This window comes from Neopelma chrysocephalum, unplaced genomic scaffold (genome assembly GCF_003984885.1).
Source record: "Neopelma chrysocephalum unplaced genomic scaffold, ASM398488v2 Primary Assembly neopelma1_45, whole genome shotgun sequence".
Taxonomy (NCBI): domain Eukaryota; kingdom Metazoa; phylum Chordata; class Aves; order Passeriformes; family Pipridae; genus Neopelma; species Neopelma chrysocephalum.
Genome location: NW_020897704.1, coordinates 14,900,641 through 14,927,691, shown reverse-complemented (window position 1 = coordinate 14,927,691; position 27,051 = coordinate 14,900,641). Strand labels below are relative to the sequence as shown.

General features: G+C 35.7%; 1 protein-coding gene and 1 long non-coding RNA gene across 9 annotated transcripts in view; one reads left to right on the top strand and one right to left on the bottom strand.

The window, feature by feature from the left end:
* The window catches only part of PCLO (piccolo presynaptic cytomatrix protein), a 327,397-nt gene that overhangs the window by 256,151 nt on the left and 44,195 nt on the right, over positions 1-27,051 (top strand). For 4 of the 8 annotated variants that reach the window (XM_027679476.1, XM_027679467.1, XM_027679469.1 and 1 more), the window contains exons 17-22: positions 2,624-2,717; positions 8,515-8,586; positions 10,986-11,166; positions 12,397-12,591; positions 13,826-14,008; positions 24,164-24,305. In XM_027679476.1, the coding sequence (XP_027535277.1) occupies positions 2,624-2,717; positions 8,515-8,586; positions 10,986-11,166; positions 12,397-12,591; positions 13,826-14,008; positions 24,164-24,305 (867 nt within the window). Of the gene's footprint in view, positions 1-2,623; positions 2,718-8,514; positions 8,587-10,985; positions 11,167-12,396; positions 12,592-13,825; positions 14,728-24,163; positions 24,306-27,051 lie in introns of those variants that run through there. The other 4 variants (XM_027679470.1, XM_027679468.1, XM_027679475.1 and 1 more) reach the window with 4 other exon arrangements.
* LOC113965691 lies at positions 15,638-26,644 on the bottom strand. The gene is made up of 2 exons (XR_003533611.1): positions 24,367-26,644; positions 15,638-15,846 (listed from the first exon to the last, which is right to left on the bottom strand). It is a non-coding gene; the product is annotated as an uncharacterized LOC113965691 (long non-coding RNA).

Below are 27,051 nucleotides of genomic sequence, written 5' to 3'. Positions count from 1 at the left end.
ATCTGTCTGTTTCTTTGTTACTAAAATTATTTAATGAATGTGTTAAAACTACACATTTTATATGTGTATTCTATTAGAATTTTTTATACAGTTATTCTATTATACTTTTCTCACTGTACTTTCAGTTGTATTATGTATTAATAATTTCTAATTAAGGAATCAGAGAGAAAATATAAAGAAAAGATATATGCAGTTTCTATCTTTTCACACAACATACTCTGTTAATTTCAAATGTAAATTATTTTATACTACGTACGGACTGGTTTAATGAGTGCATTTTATTAAAGCATCTCCATCTGTTGATCACAATTGTTGGGGAGAAGGCACATCAGTGCTATGAACTTATTGTGTTTGCCAGATCCTTCCCTTCAGAGGTCTAGAAACCTTCATCTGTTATCCAGCTTAGCCTGGTTCTGCACCTCCCACCTGCACCAGTGGCCAAGGTCTCCTGCTTCCCTCTTCAACAGATACAAGCCATAGGTCATATGGATGTGGGCTCATGCCACCCTTACAGTTCAGATCCAAATACTCCATGGACTTCACATTTACCTTTTGTCACTTTCAGCTATGAAACTCAACACTGCATGAATCACCTTCTCACATATTTCTGAAAAGAATCAGGAACTTTGAGATGAAGTTCTGCTATTGCAAAAGGAGATCCAAGACAGGAAAGGGAATATATTTGTGTCGTTTTCTCGGTTGAGTGAAAAAAAGGCCCTTTCCTATTTTCTTCAAAAAATGAAAGTATATCAGTTCCTTAAAACCAGTAGATTATAGGACATTTAGACAGGATACTTTAGGCAGGGGACATGTTTGTTGTATCAAAGAGTGGGAAAAGAAGAATATTGAGGTGCTTTAAAAAATTTAACTTCATTACTGAATAGTGTTTGCCATCAAAATCTAGTTTTGAAAAGGATTCGGATTTTGTATTTCAGCTTTCCTTCCAAGATATGCATGAAAACTTTGTGTGAGTTTCCTTTCTATATGCTCTTGGTCCCCCTAGATTTTAATTCATGCTTACCATTCTATGTTGTGTCTGATAGAACTCATTGAAGTCTGGAGAGCTTCTGCTTTCTTCCTATAAGCAGAGGTGAACATATAGTTTGTTTCACAGGTCCCAATAGCCTTCACATTTTTCAATAAACTGGAAGTCAGTTGATAGCAAGATTTACAAGCAAGTAAAGTGCCTAGAATGACTAGAGCAAAAAATAAGAGGAAAAATAGCTGCAAATCCCTTTCATTAAGAGATATCAGGCTAGTAGGTGTGTTGGATACAGCCACACCCTTATGGAGAAAAAGGCCACTAGACACATCAGAATAATCAGATGGGATCACTGCACAGTGGAATTGAGTTTATAGAGTGAAACTGCTGGTGCTGGGGTACCAACATTGACATATATGTGCCAGTAAAACACATGCATCTTTCACACAACCTTAAATCAGACCGGCTCCAATCTGGTACTATGCACGGCACACCATTAGTGACTGGCTGATTATATGAGTCCCTGGAGTGCATCTTCTCAGTTAATCTCATATGAAAGGAATTAGTTCATTAGTTCTGAGACCATGCCACAGTATGAACTAAAAGAGTTAAATCAGAAATGAGAATTAGGGGAACAGTACACTGTCAAAAGTTAATGTAGGGGAACCATAAAAGAGTTTAACATGGCATATACAAGTCATTTTGTCTCACTGCTGGAGAACAGTCCAGGGAACATTTAATTTAATAACAGATATAGCAGGTATATACCTGTAGATGGACAGAAAGAGTTTACCTTCTATCTTGTGGGGTTTTTGAAGTATTAGAAGCTTCTCATGTTCTTCTACAAAGCTTTTTTGATATGTCCATTAAAATGTATATTAAATTAAAATTGGAATAAAAGCAATTCTGACATCAAAGCTCACAGATTTAGATGAATCCATAGTGTACTGCTTTCTCCATACTCAGGAAATGCAAAGTACGATCGAAACCATTACTGATTCTTTTTCAAAAACAGATTAGGCAACCAAACCTTTTGTTCTTGGCTATTGATAAAAAAAAATCAGGAGCTTGATGCACTTTTATGTTTCTTTCCAGTATAGTTAGAGGAATAGGCAGACAACAGGATCAATAAGAAATTAGTGTTTCTATCATTAACAGGATATTAGTTACCTTATGGCATTCATTAAATGTTTTTGTGAGATGGGATTCCTATAATTAGAGATTGCACCCTATAAATATAATGAACCCGTGCTACTTTAAAGTGCTAATAGGAGAATGGTCTTGGAAAAGAAATCAATGCATTATCACCTCAATTTAGAATCAGAGCCCAACACTTACAATGAGAGGACAAAGCGTATGTGCATGTGCTCGCTGATGCTTTATCTTGAAATGATTTTAGGCAGAGAAAGCCTGCTGAAGACTCAGAAGACGACGTTTTAAAAGACAGCGTCAGAAAAGCGTACCAAAGGAAAAAATCCCAAAGGCTGTCATTGTCCTCTTGTAACCCCGAATTGATGCAGAAATGGAAGATGCAGTTCTTTTCTTTTTCTAGTTTTTGGTTTGTGGGTGGTTTTGTTGCATTAGGGCTGAAAGAAACAAATGATCACTAATGTAATGTTTTCTCCTTTTGTTCAAATTCAGTGCTGAGTACAAGCGGAGAACGAAGTACGTTCAGAAAAGCCTGAATCCAGAGTGGAATCAGACAGTCATTTATAAAAATATCTCCACTGAGCAGGTGCGTGACTGGTGGTGCTGTTCGGTGTCATTTGCTACTTTGTTATTGGTGTGGTCTGCAGTGCTCACTGGGAGGGGAGTAGTGCTACTGGCAATTCTGTGAACCCCCATGAAATCTTGCTGGATTTAGGAGAAATTTGGAACTCATTCCTTGCCTCTGAAAGAGCTTACTGTATCAGTACTCTTTTCTTGCCCTTCTACACATAAAAATGGTAACTGGGGGGGATTACACTCATAATCATGTCATGAGCATAGATGTGACAATTTAAAAAATGATAATGGAATAAATTAATGAGGGAATAAATTAAGACATAAGTTTCTGAAGTAGATGCAGAAATCACTGTCACTCTTTGTTCCAAAAGCCGTGCAAGCTCACAAAAAGCACAGTTTCCACAATGTTTTTATTAAAAAATACTTATAAAATGTAAATATACTTTTTTAGATTTATTAGCAATTTACATTAATGTCTTGAAATATGAATAGCCTGAAAAAAATTTAGAATATATTTGATTTCCTTGCTACAGAAAGATTTAACTCACATCTGGGAAAGATGGCTGTGGAGTCTTATCTGTTTCTTCATGGCATCCTAATTCCAACTGACCTACAGGGTTAACTGAGGCAGAAAAAAGCAATTGAGACCTCTTTTTCTCCATCCCCCCTTGTAAAAGGACTTTTGAGCACTTGAAAAAGATATATGAGCAAAATCATGATCGGTTCATTTGTTTAAATTATGAAGTATATTTTATAGAATACTGGATCACTAGGAAGTCCTGAATCTTTTTGCCTTTCTTGCTATTTTGTTCTTGATACTTCCAACTTCACTTTTCAAGGTCGTTTAATCTTTCAACACTTTTTTAAAAAAGCCCAGAATAACCAGACTCTTCAGTGAACAGATTTCTCAATGCTTTTAATATACTTCTCCATCATGACCCCAAGAACTCAATATTATCTTCTGAACTTAAAAATTTGTTATTCTTTCTTCTTGTTTGTTGGGAGGAACGTAGATTAAGATACCCATTTTTTGCGTGAAGCAAAGCTCTACCCACAGAGGGACATGCATGGTTGCTCGTGCAATCTATCCATGTGAACTTAACAGGCAGTAGCTGACATTTACTTCAGAGGTGTCCTGCTGTAGCTCGTGGTTATGGTTTGATGGGATTTCTCACTGCTTCATGCAGGCTTTTATAAATGGCAGCTCATTGACAGTGAAAGCATCAGAAAAAAAACAACAGTGATGTTTGCTGAGTTGCAATATAAACCCTGGGTCTTCTGGGTTTGGTGAAAGGATTTGGTGAAAGGATTTGGTAAGTCTTAATATTTCCAAACTGAGCTTTCCATTTAAATGCCTGGGTTTTGACCATTACTTTTCCCTTCCTCTGAGACTGATATTCAGAGCTTATGGTTGTGTGCAAACTTACTCTGAGCACCACATATGTTCTGTGTTTCGGCTTCTTGACACACAGAAGTGTATGCAGAGAATACTGTTTCATTACAGACCTTTCCATGGCTTGTATCTACTGCTAAGATAGTGCTGTGAGTGATTCTTCTCCTATAAAATTCCATGCCCTGGCTTAGAAAATATACAATAAAGCACATTTCTAAATCACCAAATAATTCCATGCTGATGATAAGTACCCTCTACAGTCTGAATAACTATCACAATGCAATAGAGCATCATTTGTACTCATAAAGCTCACAAATGGATATTTCAAAATAGTTGGGAATAGAAAGAGAAGTACAGGACAATAATTGTGTTCAACTGAGAATGAGCATTCTGTTCACCAAACAAGCAAAACTGCATCATACACTAAGCTACACAGAGTTAGCAGTCATATTCTAACATAAATTCATGAATCTTTATAAAATAGTGTTTCTTCAAAGAAGCATTTCCTTTCCCTCCATGGATTGCTTTCTGACAGCAAGTAAGCATTATTAAATATTTCCTAATATAGTCCTTTTAACGTCACTGTCTAGACTTTAGCTGGTTGTACAATTTTTCATTTTCCTTTTCTCTTTCATAATCTGGATGAAATTAAACTGAAAATAATTATGGGAAATAGATCACTCTTTGAAATGAAACAGAGTTTTTCAAGGTCAAAATGATTAGTTTTATCACGTAGCAAATTCTACTTTGACGGTTGGTGAAAAAATAAATTAAACTGTGAATATTTAGTAATTTAAGGTTTTTGTTAAGTAATAAAGTAAAGCTAATTACAATTTGAGAGGAAGGCCGAGTACACAAGTTAAATGCCTACTCAGAGCATGAAAGAAAGCGTTAGAAGAATTTAAGGAGAAGATGATAGAAGATGTAAGTTCTGTTGCTGCTCAATCCATTGGTATAACTTGTCAGAAAGCAAATAAAAGTATTTTCTTAAATTATATAATTCAATACAGCAAATAGTTTTTGCTGTAGTTTATATTCTTAATTAAGGTAATATATTTAGAAAGAGTAGTTTTTTTCAAAATCCTTGAGTGATGTAGGAGCCTATGTATTATTTCTGAAAGTAAGAAAATCTTTCTTATGAATCAGTAAGGTGCTGGTACTTAAATTCTACTTAATGTCTTGGACAAGAGAAAGTAAGTTTCTAAATGACCTATCGAAAATCTTTTTATCCTTCCACACGCTGAAGTACAACAATATAGAGAACAATACGATGTTAAATATGAATGTAAACAAAAATAAATCTAATGGATGATCTAATGCAGCACATTCATTTCTTCTCATCAAATATTCTGAGATTGCAATAGTTCATAGTAATTATGGTAATTTACTTTCAGCATAGAAGAAAAATAAGCTGCATTAAAATTATTTCTTACCTCATGCAATCCTTGCATGAAATTTTCAAGGGATATGTATTAAATATTTCAAGTAGCGAGTCCTTGTATGAAATCTTCAAGGAATATGTGTTAAATATTTCAAGTAATGCATATTTAGCTATACAGGCACACATTAGCTATAACGATACCCAGTGATCTCCAGATATTTAAAACAAAAACCAAACACTTCTGTACCTGTGGTGTTGGTTATGTCTTCCATAACAGTCAATAATTTTCACATTGGCTGGTTCTGCATATTCCTTTATTTTTTTTAAATTATGGTTGCGCACAAAAGCCTAAAGATAACTGAAGTTCACATGCAATAATATGCTTGTAGGTAAGAGTTTAATTTTTATTTACTTGTTATTTTTTTCCACAAGACAAAGCTTGAAATTAGTTACCATTTGGTAACATTTTTTTTATAATATTCTTAGAACTCAGATGAGGTTCACAATGTGTGTAAACAGTTTGCCTTCTTTTTGGGATACTTTCTGATTTTCCTATTGCTACATTGCCCACTTGCAGAAAGCCACGGTCAGATGGATAGAGGGTTTCTGAAACCCATTTTAGTACTGCTGTCTGTAATATTCATGATGAGACTCTGAACTTCTGCCTTCACAACCTAAAACTGGATGATGTAAAGCAGAACCCTACTTTGCTGTGATGGTATAAAAGCTGCTTTTAAAATCAGCAGCCATTTAGTGCAGAAAAAAAAATTCTACTCCTCTTTGCAACTCATTTCTTGCACTCTGCCTAATAAAGCTCTTTCTATGGTTTTTCATTGTCGTAATATTTTATAAAAGCTTTATTAAACTAAGAGACTTAAAATAGATTTCTTGAAGAAATATAGAGGACTGAAAGTTTTCATCACGGTTTTATTATCACACTAATGCAAAGAAGCTAGCAAAGTAGGGTTGCAGTTACTCGAAAATCTTCTCTATTTTCCCCTTTCTACCAAAAATCCTTCAAAACTTAGCATTTTGGGTTTTTTTCCCTTTCCTGGATCTATACATTCTTCTCTCTGTCCTTGCACAGTCATGAAAAAGACAATATGTCCCCTCAAAAAAGCAACAACTGAGACAATACATTTCTGAAAAGTATTTCTGTTATCCCTTTTTTAAAGGGTAAAAATACATATACTTAGGATAGCACCTAACAGAAAATTATATCGTACAGGAAGCCAAAAACATCATGGACCAGTGGCTGGTCAGCTCATTTTTTCAGGTTATTTTTCATGTTACAGTTTCAAGACTGTCTTGGAATAGCAAAGAAAAAGAGTTTTATTCAGTCAAGGAAATAAGCTTTACAAATATTCAGCAAGAAATATTCAAAAATAGTCTTTTTCTCAACTTTTTCTTTTGTTTTTGCAGGATATTTTTTAAAAAGAATTCTTAAGAAGAATATTGCCTAATTATGTAAGAATAGAACAGAGGAAGATCACAGAATTGCTCTCAAATATTTTTTTTTTAAAATCTTAGCTTTCAAGTCATGTTGCTGCCTGCTTAAAGAGTACATTGTTGATGCTAAAAGTAGTACAATTCCCTTTTGTTTGGGTTTTCCAGCATATATGGATTTAAATTTGTCTTTCTAAGACATTGTCTTTGCATAGTTGATCATTTCTAAAGTTAGCTGGGAGCAGAAGATATTCTGAATACCTAATAACGATATGAAATTTTCATTTAAAGACAACTTCGAGTTATTAGGATCTGTTTTAATCTGTGTTGCATTAAACCAAGGTGCAGTGGAGATAAATGAATAGAACATGGTGCTAATAACAACAGGGTTGTGGGTTTGATGCCCACACAGACCATTCACTTATGAGTTGGGCTTGATGATCCTTGTAGGTCCGTTCCAACTCAGAATATTCTGTGACTCTGTAAGTAGCACACAGTGCTTTTCTTGCAAGTAAATATAATACATACAGTAATTGGTATAGCTTATAACTTTGAGCAGTGACTTGATCCTTTGTTGTGCCTTTGTGCCCAGCAGCCAATTAATAGTCAAATAAGGGTTTTTTTCTGTTGTTTCTGTTGGGATGATGACCCCAACTATCACATAAGATTTCTTCTTCTGACCTCTTTTATTCAAGTATGAGTCCTGTTTTCCCTAGTAATGCTTGACTTCTTCACTTATAACTTCTCTTCCTGACTTTGCAGATACCTCATACCCTCAGGGTTTTGATTTCTCTCTTTCAAGCCCCAGGAATTTATTACTACCTCTTCAACCTTTTGCCCAAACATTCAATATCAGTAATCAATCCTCTCCTTTTACGTCCCTAAAGACCCCTGGAAAAACACTCAGATTGGTCTTTCCAATAAAGTCAACTGCTTCTGTCAACAGTTTCTCTGTCTTTTGCTCTCTTGTCACATAAAAAGACTTACTTGTTTCTTACGGTAGCCTATAGAAGAGTGCTTAACACAGCTACCATGCCTAACAAGGTCTGCAGGTAAAGGGTTTTGATAGCTGTCGTTAATACCTAACAGTACAACTTGTCCTGCATGCCCAGATCACTTGCAGACTCTCATTGACTACACTGAATTCTGTGAGCATTAAAGCCTGGTCTTCACAGATGAGATTATTTAAATGGAGTGTTTTAAATAATACATTTGATATTCTCTCTCAAAGGCACTTCAGGCAAATGCCTGAGTTCCGACAACTCAGATTTGATGATGAGAAAAGCTGCAGAAACACAAAAATGGGGCTTTAAAAATCAGTTTGACTCTTGTAGTGGACACACATTCTGACTAAAACAGCTTGTGGAAATTCCAGAAATAGGGCCAACACAAGCCCATCTGTCTTGATAACAAATAATAGCCCCAAATTATTTTTCTTAGAACAAGGTTGATGAGAGGACAAAAACTGCCTAGCTGTCACTATGAAAAAGGACGCAAGGAGGAAATTATGTATAGAAACCACTGTAAAGCCTTGATCTGAAGTTTATGATGGCAATGAGGTTAATTATACTTTGACTTAAATTGCAGCTGAAAAAGAAAACACTGGAAGTGACTGTCTGGGATTATGATAGATTCTCCTCAAATGACTTCCTCGGTGAAGTGAGTATCTTATCTCTTCCTTGCTGCTAGTAATAACTGTATGCTGTTATTTGGACACTGTTCTCTTCCAAGGTATGGTACATATGTTAAGTAAAACCTTTTCTTACACCACAATTTTACTGTTGACTTCATAACAAACCATCATGATGTCTTTTATCACACATGAAAGACATATTCCCTTTATCTCATTTAATTGGGAGCAAGTTAATTTAGGACCGAACACAATGTTAATTCCCTGAAAATTAAGACTTTTTTTGAGCCTGAGATAGTAATGATCTTCACAGTGGCTCAATGGGGAGTTCTTGTTATGACTGAAAGCTGTCTGCCTCAATTTTAGCATAACGTGGGAAGGCTGAGGAGGTATTAGTCTTTGAAAATGGTTAAATGATTAAATTCTGCCATCAAGTCATATTTTAACACATGCATAAGTATCTGCAAAAGTAAGTAATTTATTCTTGCTGCTCACAGCCTCATTTTTAACATTCTGAAATAGTAGTATCATTACCAAAGTATGACTGAAGGCAAAATCTTGTAATTAATAATAAATGAGTGATCATGGGAAGAAGTATGCTCTCTCTTTAAAAAGCAAATAAACAAACATATGCACATATAGAACAAAATTACCAGCAATAACTATGATGTAAAAAAAAAATTATAATTAGAAATAGAAGCACAGGAAAATTGATTGCTCATACAGAGTTACTCAGAGTATCTGTGCTCATTCTGCATTTAAATTTTGAAAAAAAAAGTCAGTTCAGCTCCAGTTCCCCTTTGTGTAACTACCAAACTGAGCAATCACTGTCACTATTTGAACAATTACTAAAATAAATGTGGAGGAAGCTGTTACATGATTACTTTTTTCCTGCATACTATGTCCATATTCTTGTTGAGTTCGGCATGTTTGTCCAAATGCAGGGCTCTACTGAATATTTACATCATTGTTATTTAGGACATTTAGAAAAGGGATGCTCCAACGACTGATTCTACAGAAAGATTCAAACCTTTTCCTTATATTTTTTTCAAACTCTAGAACTATTTCATTTATTAATTATGAAAGAAGTTCTTCAGGGAAAAAAGGTACAGAAAACACTATCCAGTGTATTTCAGCACCAGGATGTCCAGAGGAATCCTGCACCATAATATCAGATATCGGATATCCAAGTTGTGCCCTAAAGACTTGCTTGAGTAGGACCAGGACCATGGGACATGCACACCCCAGAAGACAAGTGGCAAATTGTGGCCGACATCTATGGAATGTGAAACCTCTTCTCTTACAAAGCAGAGCCCCCAACGTACACTGCCTATTGGGAACAATTGTCAACCATGCTGTCTTCTAAGTCATTCCCAAAGCTATGACAAAACACCACAAAAGGGAACATGCTAAATAGTTAATCTGTTCAGATTAATTATAGATCTAACCAGAAAGACCAAGCCAGGTCATAGACAACCTATGAAGCTGAAAGAAAAAAGGGAAGAAAAAAAGTTTTGACCTAGAAACAATCAGTTGTGAAGAGATTTCCCCATGTCAGGGTCTTGTAATAAAGTGATGTAATTGTACACTTTATTTGCCTAGCAGTTTTAAAACTTCCCTACCTAACATTAGTTCTAACCCCCTCAATTTAGAGCCAAATGCAAGGCTATTTTTGACCTTTCCTTCATTCAAGACTACGATGAGTTTTAGTTCTTTACATCCTTTTGCCCTCTCAACTGCAAGTCTATTAAGGGAGGCACGATCTTTATTGGTCTCAATGCTGGGGGTTTTTTACCCCTTTTTTTTTTTAATTTCTCAGAACTCCTGCCAGCAATTCAGGTTGCCTAGAGCAAATTTCAGCTACAAAAGTTTTTTTTTTTTAGCCAGGTTGCTTGTTTCATTTCCATATTATCATTGCAACTCCTTTCTTCTTTTTGCCCGGTGAAGTTTTGAGGCCTAAATGGTCTATTGAATTCTATAATTTTTAATGAAGTGCAAAGATATCCCTATTTTTATTTTTTGTTACTAATTCTGCATATGTGGATTTTTTCAAGACTCAAGAGGTTCGAGTCTCATATTATTGAAGACATTATTAAAAACAAATATAGAACTATTTGCTCCTTTACTAACACTGATAAAAGATTGATTGATTCGTCTAGCTCACAACCCTTCCTGAGGTCCTGTTGCAAAGACATCTTAGTTCAGACACGTCAATATACTACCAATGTGGGTTTGGGGTGAAAGGCAGCTTATATGAGGTGAGGTCAAAGCATGCCCAGGAGTCCTGAACCTGTCAGCATATTGCCTTATACCCTTAGCTCTTGCATTTGATTGCAACTTCTGGTAACATAACTCTAGTCTCTTCTGCTATGTGCAATCATTAATAGATCAGATACAGGCCATATATTATACTTTTATTTATTTGTAGGTGTTGATCGAGTTATCCAGTGTTTCTCAGCTTGACAACACTCCCCGGTGGTATCCTCTTAAAGAACAGAGTGAAAACATTGATCATGGGAAATCTCATTCTGGACAGAGTAGCCAGCAATCTCCAAAACCATCTGTCATCAAGAGCAGAAGTCATGGAATCTTCCCGGACCCCTCCAAGGGTAGGAATGACTTGGTGCACCTGATATGAAATATTTTCCCAGATGATGGGAAAACCTTTGCTATGTGTAAGTTCTAATAGAAAAATAAAGGTACTGATACGAAATTTGTATATATTTTTATTAAAAATGCATTTATCTCTGTGATTAATTAATTGGGGATAAGGCTTAATTTGTCTCTATCTCTGCCAGCCAGCTTACTGAGTAACTGTGTTCTTAAAACAGCACAGCTTACAGACTATGTTCTTTGCACACATACTACAGATTCTGTGTCCTTTTCATTTTTCTGGTAGCCTTGGCCAAATTCAATACATATTTAGCTTTCTATTTTTCATGTTCCTTAAAAATTCTATGGCGTTTTATGACTGAAAATGCTACGTTAATATTTAATAGAACAAAAATTATGCTGTAATAATGCATATGCATTTCCAGTCAATGATAATGGGCTGTAGCATATCTCAATTGTATTAGAAATCAGTGGAGCTGATATGGTAGAAATATACTAGTGCTTTAAACGGCAGAATTGATCTCAGTGTCTCCTGCTCCAAAAAAATTCGCTAATGTGTTTTTTTATACTAAGTGGTCAGTAGACAGTTGGTCTCTTAAAACACATTATATGTCATATCAAAGTAAAAGCATTCCAAATAGAATCCAGATAAGACCCTCAGAGTGATAGGACTCTGTTCCATCTCCTCTCTTTCTCTGTGTAGTGTTCTGCTAGGGATTGGTGGCTATATAAGATCTATATCTAAATTAGAGGTAAGTATAGAGTCTTTTGTAATTTAGGCTATGATTTTGACCAGGACATAATTCAGAATAAAATGGCTTGCATTCTCTGAGCACTTGGTACTGGTGTAGGTTGTGCTAGTTAATCTCTACATACTAGAGAATTAGAAAGTGGAAAACACTACCCCATCATTCCACCAGGGTGAACCAAAACAGGAGGCCTAATTCACAGGTGATAGAAACCCAATACTAATTAAATTATTCCCTGGGCTAGGTAACAGTGAGGAAGTAGACAATGATGCTTCGTAAGAGTTTCCTAATTATGATATATTCCTGATACTTTAAATGGAATGGCACAGCTTAATCTGTATTCCTTGTTCGGAATGGCACAGCTTAATCTGTATTCCTTGTTCAGGAATTCAGCTAGAAAGACCAGTCGAGAGAAGGAAAATCAAATTGTTTGTTTTTAATAAATGCAAGAGTTGTGCTTCTTCATTTTCCTGGTAGACATGCAGGTGCCCACCATTGAGAAATCCCACAGCAGCCCAGGGAGCTCCAAATCTTCCTCTGAAGGACATCTCCGCTCTCACGGTCCATCTCGCAGCCAAAGCAAAACCAGCGTCACTCAAACTCACCTTGAAGACGCTGGGGCAGCCATCGCTGCTGCCGAAGCAGCTGTCCAGCAGCTCCGCCTTCAACCAAGTAAAAGACGCAAATAAATTCCTCAGCATGGCAGCTTAATGTTCATCTGTTGCCTTTTTCCCTGCTGTCCTTCTCTTTTTGGCTGTTTTTTTTTTTCTGTTCTTGGCACACTGTGCTCACTCTGTTCAATGTCTTTCTTCGTGTGCCTGTGTGTGAATACATATAATTACAATATACTCTTGTATTTAGAAGTCTTTTATTTATTTATTTATTTTAATTTATATAGACTGCAGTGAAACTGGCTGTTTCTCCATCAGTCCCTTCACTCATGGTCCATGATGTTCCGTGGTTGTTCACGACTCACAGAGAAGTCCATTGTGTTTTGATGTCACTCAATAACTACCAATGAAATAATCAAAATCTGCAGAGATGTGGCAGCCAGCTCTTTAAATTGCACACAAGTACTGAGACCACATTAATAACAGGATTTATCTATAAGTAGTAATCAGGAAGGACAATACTATATACACAAAAGAAGATTTGAAGTTAAAGAAATTTTTTTTTCTAACTACATGGCTGAGATTTCTATTTTTGAAACATGACTGTAAATATCTATTTTTTTTTTTTTGAAAGGAAATATAAGTCAACCTTCTTAATATCTCAGAGAAGATCATGTTAGTGATGAGCAGAAAAGAAACAGAACAAAAACATTAAGCACATTAAATGCAAAACCATTTAACACACAAAGCCTTTAACACCAGATTTCAACAATGTTGTCAACTTAGGAAAGTCAAAGGGAGTTGAGAGCTAATTCAGGTGTCACAGTTCAATTTTTCTAGTAATTTTTGTGCCATGAATTGATTAAGGGTCAAGATAGATTTCATCTGACAACTTCAAATAGCTTAGTAAGTTAAAATTATTCCATTCAAAAGAATTACTCTCCAGACTTCAGACCAGTATCTGATTGCTAGTTGCGGGTTTAGTTGATGGCAAATTAAATCTCTCTGACTGTGGAGTCATTGTGTTTGTCTTCAGGATTTGTTGATATGCCATAAATTTACCATGGTATAGTGCAAAACTGGGGGGAATTTTTTTCCCTTGTCTTCACCATCATTAATAAAGAAACAGCCAGTTTTAATACTCTTTAATGCTGTGCATGTGGTGTCTCTTTGGTGTTTGAAAACACTACTTACTTAAATACAGAAAAAACACTTCTGTTTGCATGAATAACATTTAAGCTGGTTCCATCTGAGGATACATACTCTGGGTTTCCATTTCACCCACACTGCCACAGCAGCACATAAAAGCGGTCAGTCTAATCATGCCAGGAAGCAGCACAGACACAGCATAGCAGGAGTCCTCCCTATTCAAAGAACTCAGTCTGACAATCTGCCTCCACCAGCCAATGACAACAAAGACCAAAGCCAACTAGCCCTCAGGAAAGTGATGTCTGATGGACCACTCAAGCCTGAAGGAGGTGAGCAGAAAGACATGGTTAAGAAACCAACTACATCCCAAATCCTTCTTGCCATGTCAACTAATTCATTGCGATATTTAAATATTTATTTTACCCCTCCATTAAGTGCTGTAAATGTTAACATGAATCAAGAACTCTGCTTGATTTTTCCACCTATCAGCGCATAAATCCATAATGAAAAACTGTGCTAAGAAGCATTATGAAACAACAAATGTGTGCACTTCCATTCCACTGGAGTACTTAGACTTCTGTTGAAAAATAGTATAGCTTTGCTCATGTTGTTGCCTAATAAAAAGCATGCATCCAAGTTGGTCTGCTTAAGCATGATTGGACATTTCTTGTACTGTGACAAAAAACCTAATTGCACATTTTTGTTTCTGCAATTGTAATTGAGACATTAACAGTTTCCTTTTCCTCTTCCAACATAGTTATTATGTCAACGGTCATTAGCATAGATAATTTTTCAAACCACCAGTGGAAAGGAAAGGAGTTTTGATCCATGTATAGCTCAATCTGTTGATAGTTTTCCTATCAGCATCTTTAAAATTATTTTTTACCTGTAGGCACCTGTAATACCACCTATCAGTAATTTATCCCCTCATCTCAAATAAAGAGCCAGAATCTCAAACAGCTCAAATTGCCACTGTTCTTTTGATTTCTGGAGCATTTTGTTTATTTACATGGAATCTGAGGGATAATCCAAATAAATGTACTGACTGGACTCCCAGGTGTTCTCTTGTGTTGTAATGCCTTCCTAAGCTCTCAAGATTCATTGAAGGTTTTTCTGTCAACACCATTGCACACTGTGAACAATACAAGCTGTCTGAGAATGTTGTAGGAGAGAAAAAGGGAATGATACTTCAAACCATATACCCTGAAGGCAACAAGTCATTACATTACATATTAGAAACATCATATTGAATTATGGGAATAAGAGTTCACATTAATATAATTAGTATATAAGGGAGGTTATAATTACTATGAAGAGATGTGGTACTTTTGTCTTTTTACTGGTAACATTTATGCACAATGTGTGGTCAGCTACACAATGTTTACAAGTCTGGTTTCAAACCTGTGAGGGGTTTTGGCTTCTTCTTATTGTACCAAAATTAGTTTGTCCAAATTTATTCATATGAGATGGGCCAGCAGTTACCATTTTGAGGTTAATGACTCTCATGAGTTCCAGCAGGAATAAAAAGCAAGACGATTTCACTGCAGTTTTGTGGAGTATGAAAGTGAAATGAGTCTATGACCTTGAATGGAAAAAGCACCAAAGATACTCAAACCAGCTTCCAGTTTATCGAGTCCTTTGTGGGATGAAGAGATGATGAAGGAAGGACAGGTTTCCCCTGCATTTCAAAAATTCTAAAAATTGAGACTATTGTGAACAATGAATATTAGGGTATCATCACTTTGCAAATCCATTCCTAAAGGGATGATGCATGGTTGTGGTATCCACCCCTGTTACAGTCTACTTTACTGGCACCTGGAAAAGAACTCATTAGGAACTGGTTTTATTGACTGGAACAGTCATCTCGGAAAGTCAGTAATTTTTGTCACTATGTCTCAAAGCCCTTTACTAAGGAAGCCATTACAGATAATCCACAAAATTATTATTTTTTTTTTTTGCCACAGCTAATTTACTATGCATTTATCAAAGAACAGCATCTTTTAGAACAACTCTTTGGGTTTTTTCAGCCCAGGTACATGAGGGTGATGGAAATGATGTGAGTGGTCATCAGTCCTTCTCTACCTAGGAGAATGCTCAGAAAGAGTTTCTTCCTTTAACTTGGTCTCTCAATAGCTTCCTTTTTTTCCCTCTTGAATTGAATTGGCTCCTGAAAACAAGCAAACAAACAAAACAAAACAAGAACCCTCAGTCATTCTCAGAATGTCTTGGAGAAATCTTTCTCTACTTCTGACTCCTAGGACATTTTCTATAGGATGTATTTTGTCAGTTATTAATTGTGTGTCTGTTGAGAAGCAAAAGGGAAATCATAAGCAAAACCAGCACCTATGGTATACTTAGAATATTTTGTGAATGCAAAGGACTTGCATCAGTTTAAGTATATTGAACTTAACTGTTTCTGTATTCATTTTAAACAGTAAAAAATGTATTTTAGTCAATCTGTTTTAAAATTAAGGTGAAGATGCAACAAAAAAACATTGGGTTTTGTTCAGAACCATTTTAAAATCCAATATTCAACTAGAGCATTCAATTAAAAATAAACTCTGAAGTATAATTTTCTTGTTGCCTGTGGGAGATAAGAGTGTGATCTGCAGAGAAACCAATTGCATATTACGCATTCCCATCACATCCCTCAGAGAGGAACAAAAATATTTCAGACCCAACTCTTTGAAGCCAGAAGTTGCAAGGGACCCAAGTCAGAGGAAGAGAGCAGTGCCTAGGTTTGATTTAATTTGATTTAGGTTTGGTGCAAAATATGAATCGTTGCCAATTGCATATTCACATAAAATTAAGCACATTCCTTTCATCATAAATCTGTGTATTAGAGTTTATCCACCAGATGAGTCAGTTTTAGAGATAGTGTAAATCAGTCGAACTATACAGTTTAATAAGGAGCTGTGGTATCTACATGGATGAAGCTTAAAGGATAAAATTTGATGGCCTTGTCCTTATTGGAAGAGAAAAAAAGTGCCAGTTTTGCCTGAAAAGGAACAATGGTTTTACAAGGAAGAATCAATCCTTTATTACATTAGAATATCCAATGGTTGATGAAACCAACATTATTTTATGACCAAAGAAGAGAATTTCTAGAAACTTATTTTAATTCTTCCTAGGATCTTTGGAAAATAATAAATTAATATTTAAAAAGTATATATCTCAGTAAGTGAATTTAAGCCTGAACATCATTGTAGCCCTATGCATTTTTCTATCCTTTCAAACAGGCATTCATGAAAGAGAAGCTACAAGTCAATATGCTATTGCTTGAATATCATATGGTGATGGATGCCATATGCACTCCTCTTTTATTTGGCTCACCTTAACCCAACCAAACAAACAAGCAACCTGCCAAGAGAAAAACTCTGCTATACTCTTGATCAGAATTAGGTAGCAAATGTTAAAGATCTAGAGAAATTGCCATGTGTTTCAGTTAAAGATACAAACATACCTGTTAAATTACCATTTAAGATAATACAAACATAGTAATTCTACAGCAATTTCTGTCTGTTTTTCAATAATAAGTATGGGTTTTTTCAAGCTCAAACCTCTGGGAATTTTAAATCACAATATTTTCTTAAAACTTCTTCTAACCCATGTACCCAGTATTATTTATTTATCTCCCTGAGAATGGGGGGGAGGAGAAGGGGAAGAGCACAGCACCACACCATCTCATAGAAAACATTTCATCTTTTACATTACACATCTTCAATCACGACACAAAAGCTTTTCTGCGATGTCTAAGAGGAAACTACTTCCAAACAGCTGTACGTCAAGTGGTTTCACTGATAAGGGGACATCTACTTTCAGAGCTGATACTGTTAGAGTATCTACATTAGCCAAACTGTGTGTCAGCATTTTCAGAATTGTACCCAACTGAACATATCAATTTAAATATCTCAAAGAATGCTAGTTTTAAACTCTGTAGGTCCAAAGGTAGCACACCTGCTTATAACTGCCTTGGGCCAACAACTTTGACAAAAGTTCTCTTAAATGTCAGCATAACAGGTTAAAGGTATACAGAAATGTGATGTGATGTATGCATCAAGATATTGCTAGCACTGTAGAACCCGTGATACAGGTCTGAGCTAGCACTGTGTAGTTTCTGACACTTAGCTGCAAGAAATTAAAATTGACCGGAATTTTCCTTATCACTAAGTTCTATTTCCTGGCTTTAGCAACAATGGAGTGAAAGGAAATTGATTCCTAGGTTCTATAAATCTTTTGAATTGGATATTATTGTGATTTAAAATACCTGCTCATTTGGGGTCCTTTTTGGTCTATATCCATTTTCACACATTTAATAAGCAATGCCATGTTTTAATTTCCTACATTATTTTAGGATATTTCCTTCACACTTAAATAATTTACTGCCCAAAGCTGTTTAATGACTAGTGTCACTAGTCTCTTAATTTCCAAGTTAAATAGGTCTTCATATTGCTACAAATAACCCATTTCCAAGAATCATTATCAAAACAAGAACAGTTTGTCCCCACTCTCTGCAGAAACCAATAATCTGAGGCTGTCTTTCGAGCCTTGTTTCAGTCTAATAGCTGGCCCATTTTGCTTTGGCTATTCCTGCTGTTTACTCTTTCACCATTTTAAGCTGACGTAATTTCAGAACAATTGCTCAGATTCTTCATTTTATAACTCTTATTTCAAAAGTCTATTCAGTGGTAGACTAACCTTACAGAGTTCATGGAGAATTATTTCATCAGAATTGCTTTGCTGAGTAAAGAAATTACTTCACCACAGTTAAAGAAGAGTGCTGTTCTTCTGCTACTCAGCTCAAATGGTAAATTTCTCTGTAAAGGGTTGTGTTGAAATTTCACAAAATGTCACTGCTCAGTGTGTGGTTAAATGAGGATGAGTCCATGGCTTAAAGTCCTGTTCAGTGTGAGGGAGCATTAGGAAAAGAAACTGAACTGACCTGAGGTGTATGTGTTTGATCACTAGTTGTTTGTGCATCCACATTCTGTTACCAGTTCACAACAGATGCAACAAGCAGTCACAACAGAACCTTACAGAGCAATCTGGAGAGCCTCTGCTTTTCATGCTAGCAAACCCTTCATAAAAAACAGGTAAACTGGCATTCGGGGCAGTTTGAGATTGGAGCACTTGAAGCACAAGGTGACTGAAAGTGAAGAGTAGCCAAGGTTCTGCCAAAAGACACTGTGTATGAGATGCCCAGTCTGCTGGTCAGCAGGAAGTTACCCACAGCAGATTGGTGTTTTCCCCTGCTCCCAGGGGCCTGCATCTTTTCGAGAATACTCAGCATGATGCTATCAAACTTCTTTGTCACCCAGAGTTTCTCACAAGTCAGTTATAACGAGCAATTTTTTTTCAAGTAATTAGGGGCAAATTCTGAAAACTTAATCCTGAATACTTGAAGGCATTTTCCCCTCCTTCTGTTTGGTTCACAAATAGAATTTTCTTCCCAATTCATTTTGACAGTGTATTTCTGCTTCTAGACAGTTACTAGAAAAAAGGGAACATCTACAGTTTATTCCCCGGGAGAACGTGCTGGTTGAGTCTGTTCTTCTTTTCTCCATAGGAACTACAGAACTGCATAGTCCCATTTTTCAAACTGAATTCTTTAAAAAGAGAAGTCCATTCACTGTAGAATAATGACTGGAGTGGTGACAGTGCTGGATTGTTTTCATTTTGCTGCTGACTGATTTGACAGTTCATGGCTATAGGTCTCATGTGAATGATCTATCTTCCTTATGTTAGGTTTTAAAAAACCATCTTCTCTGTTGTAAAAACAGACTTTTCTGAAAGATTAAACAAGATCATATGTCTTCCATTCTTCCCTTTCTTATTGATTTTAATATGATATTTTCTTTATACTAAGTCATTACTTACATGCTTTCCTTGACTATAAAAAGTTTTAAACTGGGTCCATAAGCCAAAGCATAAGCAAAAGCATATTTTTTGTCATAGATGCATTCAACTAATATCATATTACTACTAACAATAATATTTTAAAAATAGAAATAAAATGAAGTAGCTAAAAGGTAAGGTCAGTACTAGCCTCCATTTTCTTGAATGAGCAACTCTTTTCTAAGAAGGTGCGGGGGAATACATGGTCAAGTATCATTCTGTTGAAGGAAAAGTCTATTTTTCTTCTTCCAGCAAACAATACAAAAAGTATCTGTCTAACTATTATATCTTTTTTCTTGGGAAACCCTCATCCTACACCAGGGATAACATTATGATCCACTTTCTTAGAATCTGAAATAATTGCTCTAAGCAGTGGAGAAGTCTTCCAATTCATTTATGCACTATTCACTAGAATGACTTTTGCTCATGACAGAGCCTGTACAACAGGCAGTAAAGCAATATCACTCAGAGGTAGGTTTAACACCACTTTGGTAGCTATTAAATATGACGTGTAGCCATCAACACCCCATCCAAATAGAGAACATTTCATCTTATCAAGGCAACTACCAGATAAAATAGGATTAGCAGATGAAAATGAAATCAAACTACAACTACAGGTTTGTATAATAGGAAATTCTGTGCATTATTTCGGAGGAAGCAGCTCATATTAAAGTTTAAAACTTTGATTTCCTATTTCTATTCTTCATAATTCAATGGTTGATCAGCCCAGACATAATTGAGGTTACATTCCTCAAAAAGTACTAAGCACCTGATAAACTGCATAAAAAGTTTATGGAGAAAGGGCTGGAGAGTATGAAAGGATATCTCCTCTCTCCCAGAGAGAGGCCAAATGAAGATGGGTGATGGCTTTCAGTTAAGCCTAGTCTCTTCCATTTGCTGAGGCCTGAAGAATCTTTTCTCTAAAAATGGAAAGATGTCAGCATCATATGTAATTGACAGCAAGACCTTGCATATGAGAACTATTTAAAAAGTTTTCTAAGCTTTTGAAGAGTTTCTAAAAGTTGCTTGGCTTTTTTTGTGGGTTTTTTTCCCTAAGTTCCAGGAAAAAATTTGAAAACCACAGGGCAAGGAAGCAATGAAACATAGCTTTTCCATACTCTTGATAATTAATATTCAAACCATGGCACTTGCCTTTGCCATAGTTACTTTTCAGATAAACACTGCAGATTTCAGTAAAGCAAGACTACATCTTGTAGCATCAGATACCTATGTGATACCAGAAGAGAATGTCTAATCTTTGGACCTGAGTAAATCCATATGAAGCTGTTCAACTTCCACAGACCAAAGCACGTCCTGGCAGAACTTTGAGGTCAAAACCTGAGGGCTAAGGCATTTTCCAGCACAGGCAGCTGTAAGCAGAAGCCCTGTAACTAAGAATTAACCTGCCCTAATCTTGTAATTAAAAATAGAATTAAAACTAAATATAATACAATAGTTATTTGTCTATATGTGGATATGAACCCAGTTGACCGAGCAAGGTGGAAATTGTTCTGACACTTTCAGGGCTTCACAGACCTTACATAGACTAGTAAGACTAGACGAGTTCCACAGTGAACTCTGAGTTTCTTGTTAAAGTTTCTAAGACAATGTTCAAAGAGAAAGTGCAAGACTGCAAGTGAATGTACAGACTAGTCATTTGAACATATGAATATGGAGCAAGCAAGTTCTATCTTTTAGCTTAGAGTACAAATATAACCACGGTTATTCTTACTCTCAGGCAAAATATTGCCTGGCAGCAGGCATTGCCACATCTTCAGAACTTTGAAGTTTCCTATATAACCAGCAGAAGTTTAGAGGTCTAGACATATCTGTAAAAATACAGACATATAGAAAATGTGAGGGTGTCACCAGTAATGATAAGTTCTCTGTATCAAGGTTCTCAATTTGTCATGAAATCAGCTGTAAATCTATTTGTGGATTTCATGTCTTGTCACAAACTGGCACTGTAGTTCATTACTTTCATAGAGCAGACAGGTGGGGAAAAAAACATTAAAGTTTAGAAATTTCAAAATCCAGACATGAAACTAAATCTAGATCCATTATAACTGTCCATCAAGAGATCTTATGGAAAAAACATCAATATGGAAAATTATGTGAATTAGTGAAAACGATAGAGAAGATAAAAATACAGTATACTGAATGTGTCATCAGGATACAGCTGTTTCAAAAGAAAGAGCTATGTATTGATTACAAATAGATGAAGGAAAACTTCTAAACCATTTATAAGGGCTTAATTCAAGCTTTTCTGGCTTGAACTAAATTCTAAGTTCTTGCTAGTTTTAGAAATCCACCAGTAAAGATACAAGAAATTACTTCAGGCACTAGCTTTTACAGCAAAGTCAACAAAAATAAAAGCTGAGATACGAAACATCCTTTCAAGCCACATATGTAATGATGGAGATATACATGCTACACTAAGCAAATTCATGCCTAAGAAAAGGATGAAGATGGGCTGGCACAATAGTGTTTTGGCATCCATGGGTTTTGCAGATGTGTTGATCTCCCAATTGTTCTCACCTGTGAGGCATTTGTCATGCCATGGAAAAAAACAAAAACAAGACAAAAGCCAAAACCAACCAACCAACCAAATCACAAAAAACCCCAAACAAACAAAAACCCAAACCAAGCCAAACCAAAACAATGGAACCTAAAGAAACCCTCAGAATCCCAAACAGCAAACATCTGGAGTCATACATGTCACACAAACACTCTGCGAATTGATGTTATGAATTAGTTTGGGACAGGCATGAGAGAGCACCAATTCAGGATGTTGAATACAGGGCAGCTGGCAATAATGCCCTGTAATGGAGAAGTTGACCTCTGCCCTTGAAATCTTGCTCTTGCCCAACCTTTCCCAGGGGCAGTTTGCTGACATGTCACCGTCGTCATAGGAATTCACTCACAGTACCACCAGCTGGAAGTGACAGAGCATTCACTGCACACTGAGCTGGCTGTCTCTGCTGGAAAAAACATAGGTGCCTTTCTCTCCAGGCGAGATATTGAGAGTATCTGTTAGTAATAGTATGATTTAAAAATTTATTAATTTGTATCAACATCCAAGAAGGCAGCCTATGATCGATGTATAAAATCATGAAATAGAGCTAAGGAACAATTTTATCTGAAAACAATGTAGACAGATTCCTCTTGTGGCTGTAGGCAACAGTGAAACAAAGGAGACTAATAGAGTTTAAAAGATAAAAATGTTGCATGACAGGTTGGTTTAGCAGTGAAGAATCACTGTGCAGAATAAGAGTTCTGTCTTAACTCAAAGTTTGGCCCAAGAATTGATGATATAAGAATTGTTTCATTCAGTGCATCTAATTCAAATTACTCACCTGTTTTTATGTTACATTTGAGGAGTAACACTCAGCTCCCCAGTTCCACATCAGGCAGAATGTAGAAGTCTTCACCAAAAGTATTATTCAGTCAGTCAGGCGTAAATAATATTGGTTGCCAGTTTGAAGCAAGACACTGTTGGGGCTCTGGCTCTTATTAAATTTCAGGTTAGATACTTGAGTAATTTCTTGTTTAAAGAAGAATCTCTTTTGAGATTGTATAAGAGTTTACAGTTCACTAAAATACCATAAAATCTCCTTAATTCTTCATAGAAAAATAACTTTACAAAAAAAGTGTTTTCTATCTTCAGTATATATGCTCAGTCAGTTTAAATAGATGAAACATTACAGTAGTAGATGTGATAAAACACATTTAACAAAAAAAAAAAGTCTGCATTAATATTCCCAGACAATTGTGTTATTCAATATGAGAATAGCTACTCTATTGTTCCTGTATTAATTATTTTGTGCAATGTCACTGTGTCCTTTTTTTGTTTATATTTCTCAACTTGCTAAATGCCAAATACTGGGAGATTTGTTCATGTAGTGCAGTAATATCCAAAACACAAAATAAGGCAATCCGAAGTTAAACTAACATATGCTATACTAACACCAAATGGTCTTAAATTAGATTAAGGCATCTCCTTTCAAAATATGTGCATTAAAATTCTAGACACGTAGTGAGATCCAGATGGGTAGGAGCAGTTGAGAAATATAATGCAGTAGCTGTGTTATGTCTATAGAGGGGTGGAGGCCTTCATACAGTCTCTGTGACTATAGATTGTGTACTTATATATCCTTTCAGACCCCTTCTCAAAATCACCAAATGCGAAGAACATTTCACGAGGAATGTGAGGAAGGCCCACTGGGACTTTCATTTTTATAAGATTATCATAAGAAAGATTTCAGATGAATAACTGATTTTCTGTAACTTTAGTCAGAAAAGCAGTGTTAATCAATCTGTCCTATTTCTTTTCCCCCTTCAGGCTGTTGATTTGAGCAATTAAAATGACTGGAGAAAAAATATGGTGGGATATAATTTGGTTTAGAACACCTTATTCTATGTGGAAATAAACATCATCTGCAAAAGATGATAAAGCAATACTTGAATGTAAAATATGAAAGTGAAAGTGTTTGAAGCATGTGATTTTGATAAACTACACTTTTTCTTAATTTCAGTGGTACTGATGTCTCACAAGTTTTTTAGTAACCCACTGTTCCTGCCCTGTACAGCAAGGTCTACTAATCACCGACCTGCAGAAAGTTCTGTCTCCACTGGCTCATCAGCCAGTAGTTTTGGCAGTGGATACAGCATGGATAGCGAAGGCAGCAGCAGTGCCACAGGAGAGAATAATCTATTTCCCATCCCGAGAATGTAAGGCTTTTTATTTAATATACTATATCCTCCATGTGCAATTTATAGCCCTTTCACTTACCAGTCATCTTCTTGCATAGTTTCCTCTGCAGACTTGAGTGATGCAGTAGAATAGCAGCTAACTGGGGAGAATTTCTCTGACTGTATAGTTTTATTCTGCTTTGTTGAGCACTGAGTCGTTAATAACCAACCAAATCTCTGCCTCAACCTCATCATTTTTTTCTCCTGTCACACAGGAGAGGTGCTAGTCTAAGCCTTTGATGAAAGTATGTAGTGTTGCCCTTGGCTCATGTTTTAGTAGCACAATTTTTCTAGGCCCGAGAATGCTTAGTTTAAGTTTTCAGATTTTCCTCCTATAGAGAAGTGTTACTAATGCAAATGGAATTTATATTGTGGATATACCCCTAAGTTTCCCAGGTTTTTAGGAGCTTGAGTAGAATTTTTAGTTGTTGTTTGCAAAAAAGCTTTTTGGTACAGAGTCCCTCTAGGAATTATCAAGCTACTATCAAGTGTAATGATCCTATAAAATGATTTAGTTTTCAAAACATTTTACCTAGTTAAGCACTCCACAGAGAAAAGTTTTGCCAGGATTTTTTCCCCTCTACTCTGTCAGCATGTGCCTTCATTTAGCAATTTCATTTATATTTCTTTATAGGACAAAGTAACTTTTCCTGATAAACCTTTAATTCTAGCCTGAAAAAATTTATAGATTGACTGCTCTCAAAGTATGAGTTGGTGGTCATTGCTCATTCACTGTCTGCAATAGTTGTTCAATGTTTTTCTCTGGAGCATAAGTTTTTTGCTTTTCCCTTGAAATCCTGAACTTTTAGTCATAAAAGATAGAGGCTTCCTAGAAAAACTTGAATGAAGTAAAAATCCTTCTCCAGAACTGTGATGTATCTGAAAATTTATCATTTTCTAAAATAAAGCCCAATAGTATTTGTCTACAGCTTGTTAGTAGCTAAAGGAAAAATAGAGATAAATCTAATATTTCAATCTCATCTTCAGAATTTAAGAGGATGATGTGAGCTCAGGTTGTAGGATACTAGTTTCTTGATCTTCATTGAACTTTTCCCTCACATTCTTCTAGGTAAAAAAGAGTTATACTTCCCAGGGGCAAAAAAGATGTTTTTAATCAACTTTGGCAACAAAAGAAAAATATTGTGCCCTCATTCCTAGTGAGAAAAGCAAAGATGCATAAAATCTTTGTTCACAGAAACACAAGATGGAGTTCTCAATAGAAATTTTCAGTTCACATAGGCTACATTTGAGTCCAAATAGTATCATTTAACAATGTGACAGTACCTACAGTTACTTGGTATTTGGCTGACAGATTCACTGGTCTCTTAAGCCTGAAATCAGCCCCACTTCTACTGAAAAGCAGGAGTAAGTCTCCACAGCTTCAGCATTTCTCTTATAGCAATTTGTTCTCATGAATTAAACTTAATTAAATAAAATATATCCAGGTCTCTTTTTTTCTGTTAAGGCTAGACTATTTTTTTCTTTGTTATGACATTGTAAAGTAAATTATTTTTATGCTGATATTAGACAGAGACTTTAACAGTTACACAGGAAATTTATACAGACAAGACATGCTTTGTTTTTCATGTTAGTCTCCAGGGCTTTACAGCAATGTAATGAAAATGAATAACAAAATTACTGTTTACTGTCAGATTATTCCTGGAAAAAATGTTTAGTGCAGATAACTGTTTCTATTTTGAATTCTGTATAAAAATTCTTATTTATCTGCATATACGTATGATTGATATTCTAGTTAACATTTGCATTCACATTGCCTTGATAATAACTTGAGGGACTCTGACCTTGTACACTAATTCAGCATATCCACAAGAACACAGCTCACAGTTTGGATGTGAAGTGTTAAGCAGGCTAAATGCTTTTAAGTATCTTGGTGTTTAAAAACCTCTTTGGTTATTGTCTTCCTTCTTAGATTAAGTTTTTGATCTATCAATAGAAAACATGTTGGATATGCTAAGTTTTAAACTCTTTACTTTAGTCCAAATGCTTTTAGCCATAGGAACAATTAGTCTTGAAGCAAAATAAAATAATTAAATATTGACAGCATGAGAATTGTTTGATGAGGTGACTAATTAGTATACTCGCCAATATTAAGTAGCTATAACTATCAAGGGAAATTAATCATTATATACAGTTACACAGAACTGAATATATCTTGTAATCTTTCTACTTTGGAATTTTTTTAAAATACTCTTTTATTATCCATTTGTAATATTCCTGAAAGTTACACGTTATAATCTCTGATAAAGACCAGATTCTCTATGGTCTGTGTAACCCGTTTATAGCAGTACAATGTCTACAAAATTATATTCATTTTGAATGCAAAGGTGAAAAGCAACAGAATAATGTGTAAGGAATATAACCCTTGGGACAAATAATTCTTGTATCATATCTTTGATATGATTTATGAAGCATTACCTGCAAAAGATGAAAAGAATGTCTTTCCGTTAAAATTGAATATAAAAATCACTTTAAAAAATGTAATTTTATACCAATTTTTAGTTCACTCTGGGTTTGGACAGCTTCTGTGGCTGAGACATAAAGCTGGCTCATTGGTAGCAAAGACCAGTGCTGACCCTTTAACCCCAAAGAAATCACATGCATCTGAAGATAATGCCTTATATTCTCTGTCACAGCATTTCAGAGTCTTAAGGGAGAAAGGAAACCAGAAGCACAAATGTCTGATAGTAGCAGACGTCTTTCAGAG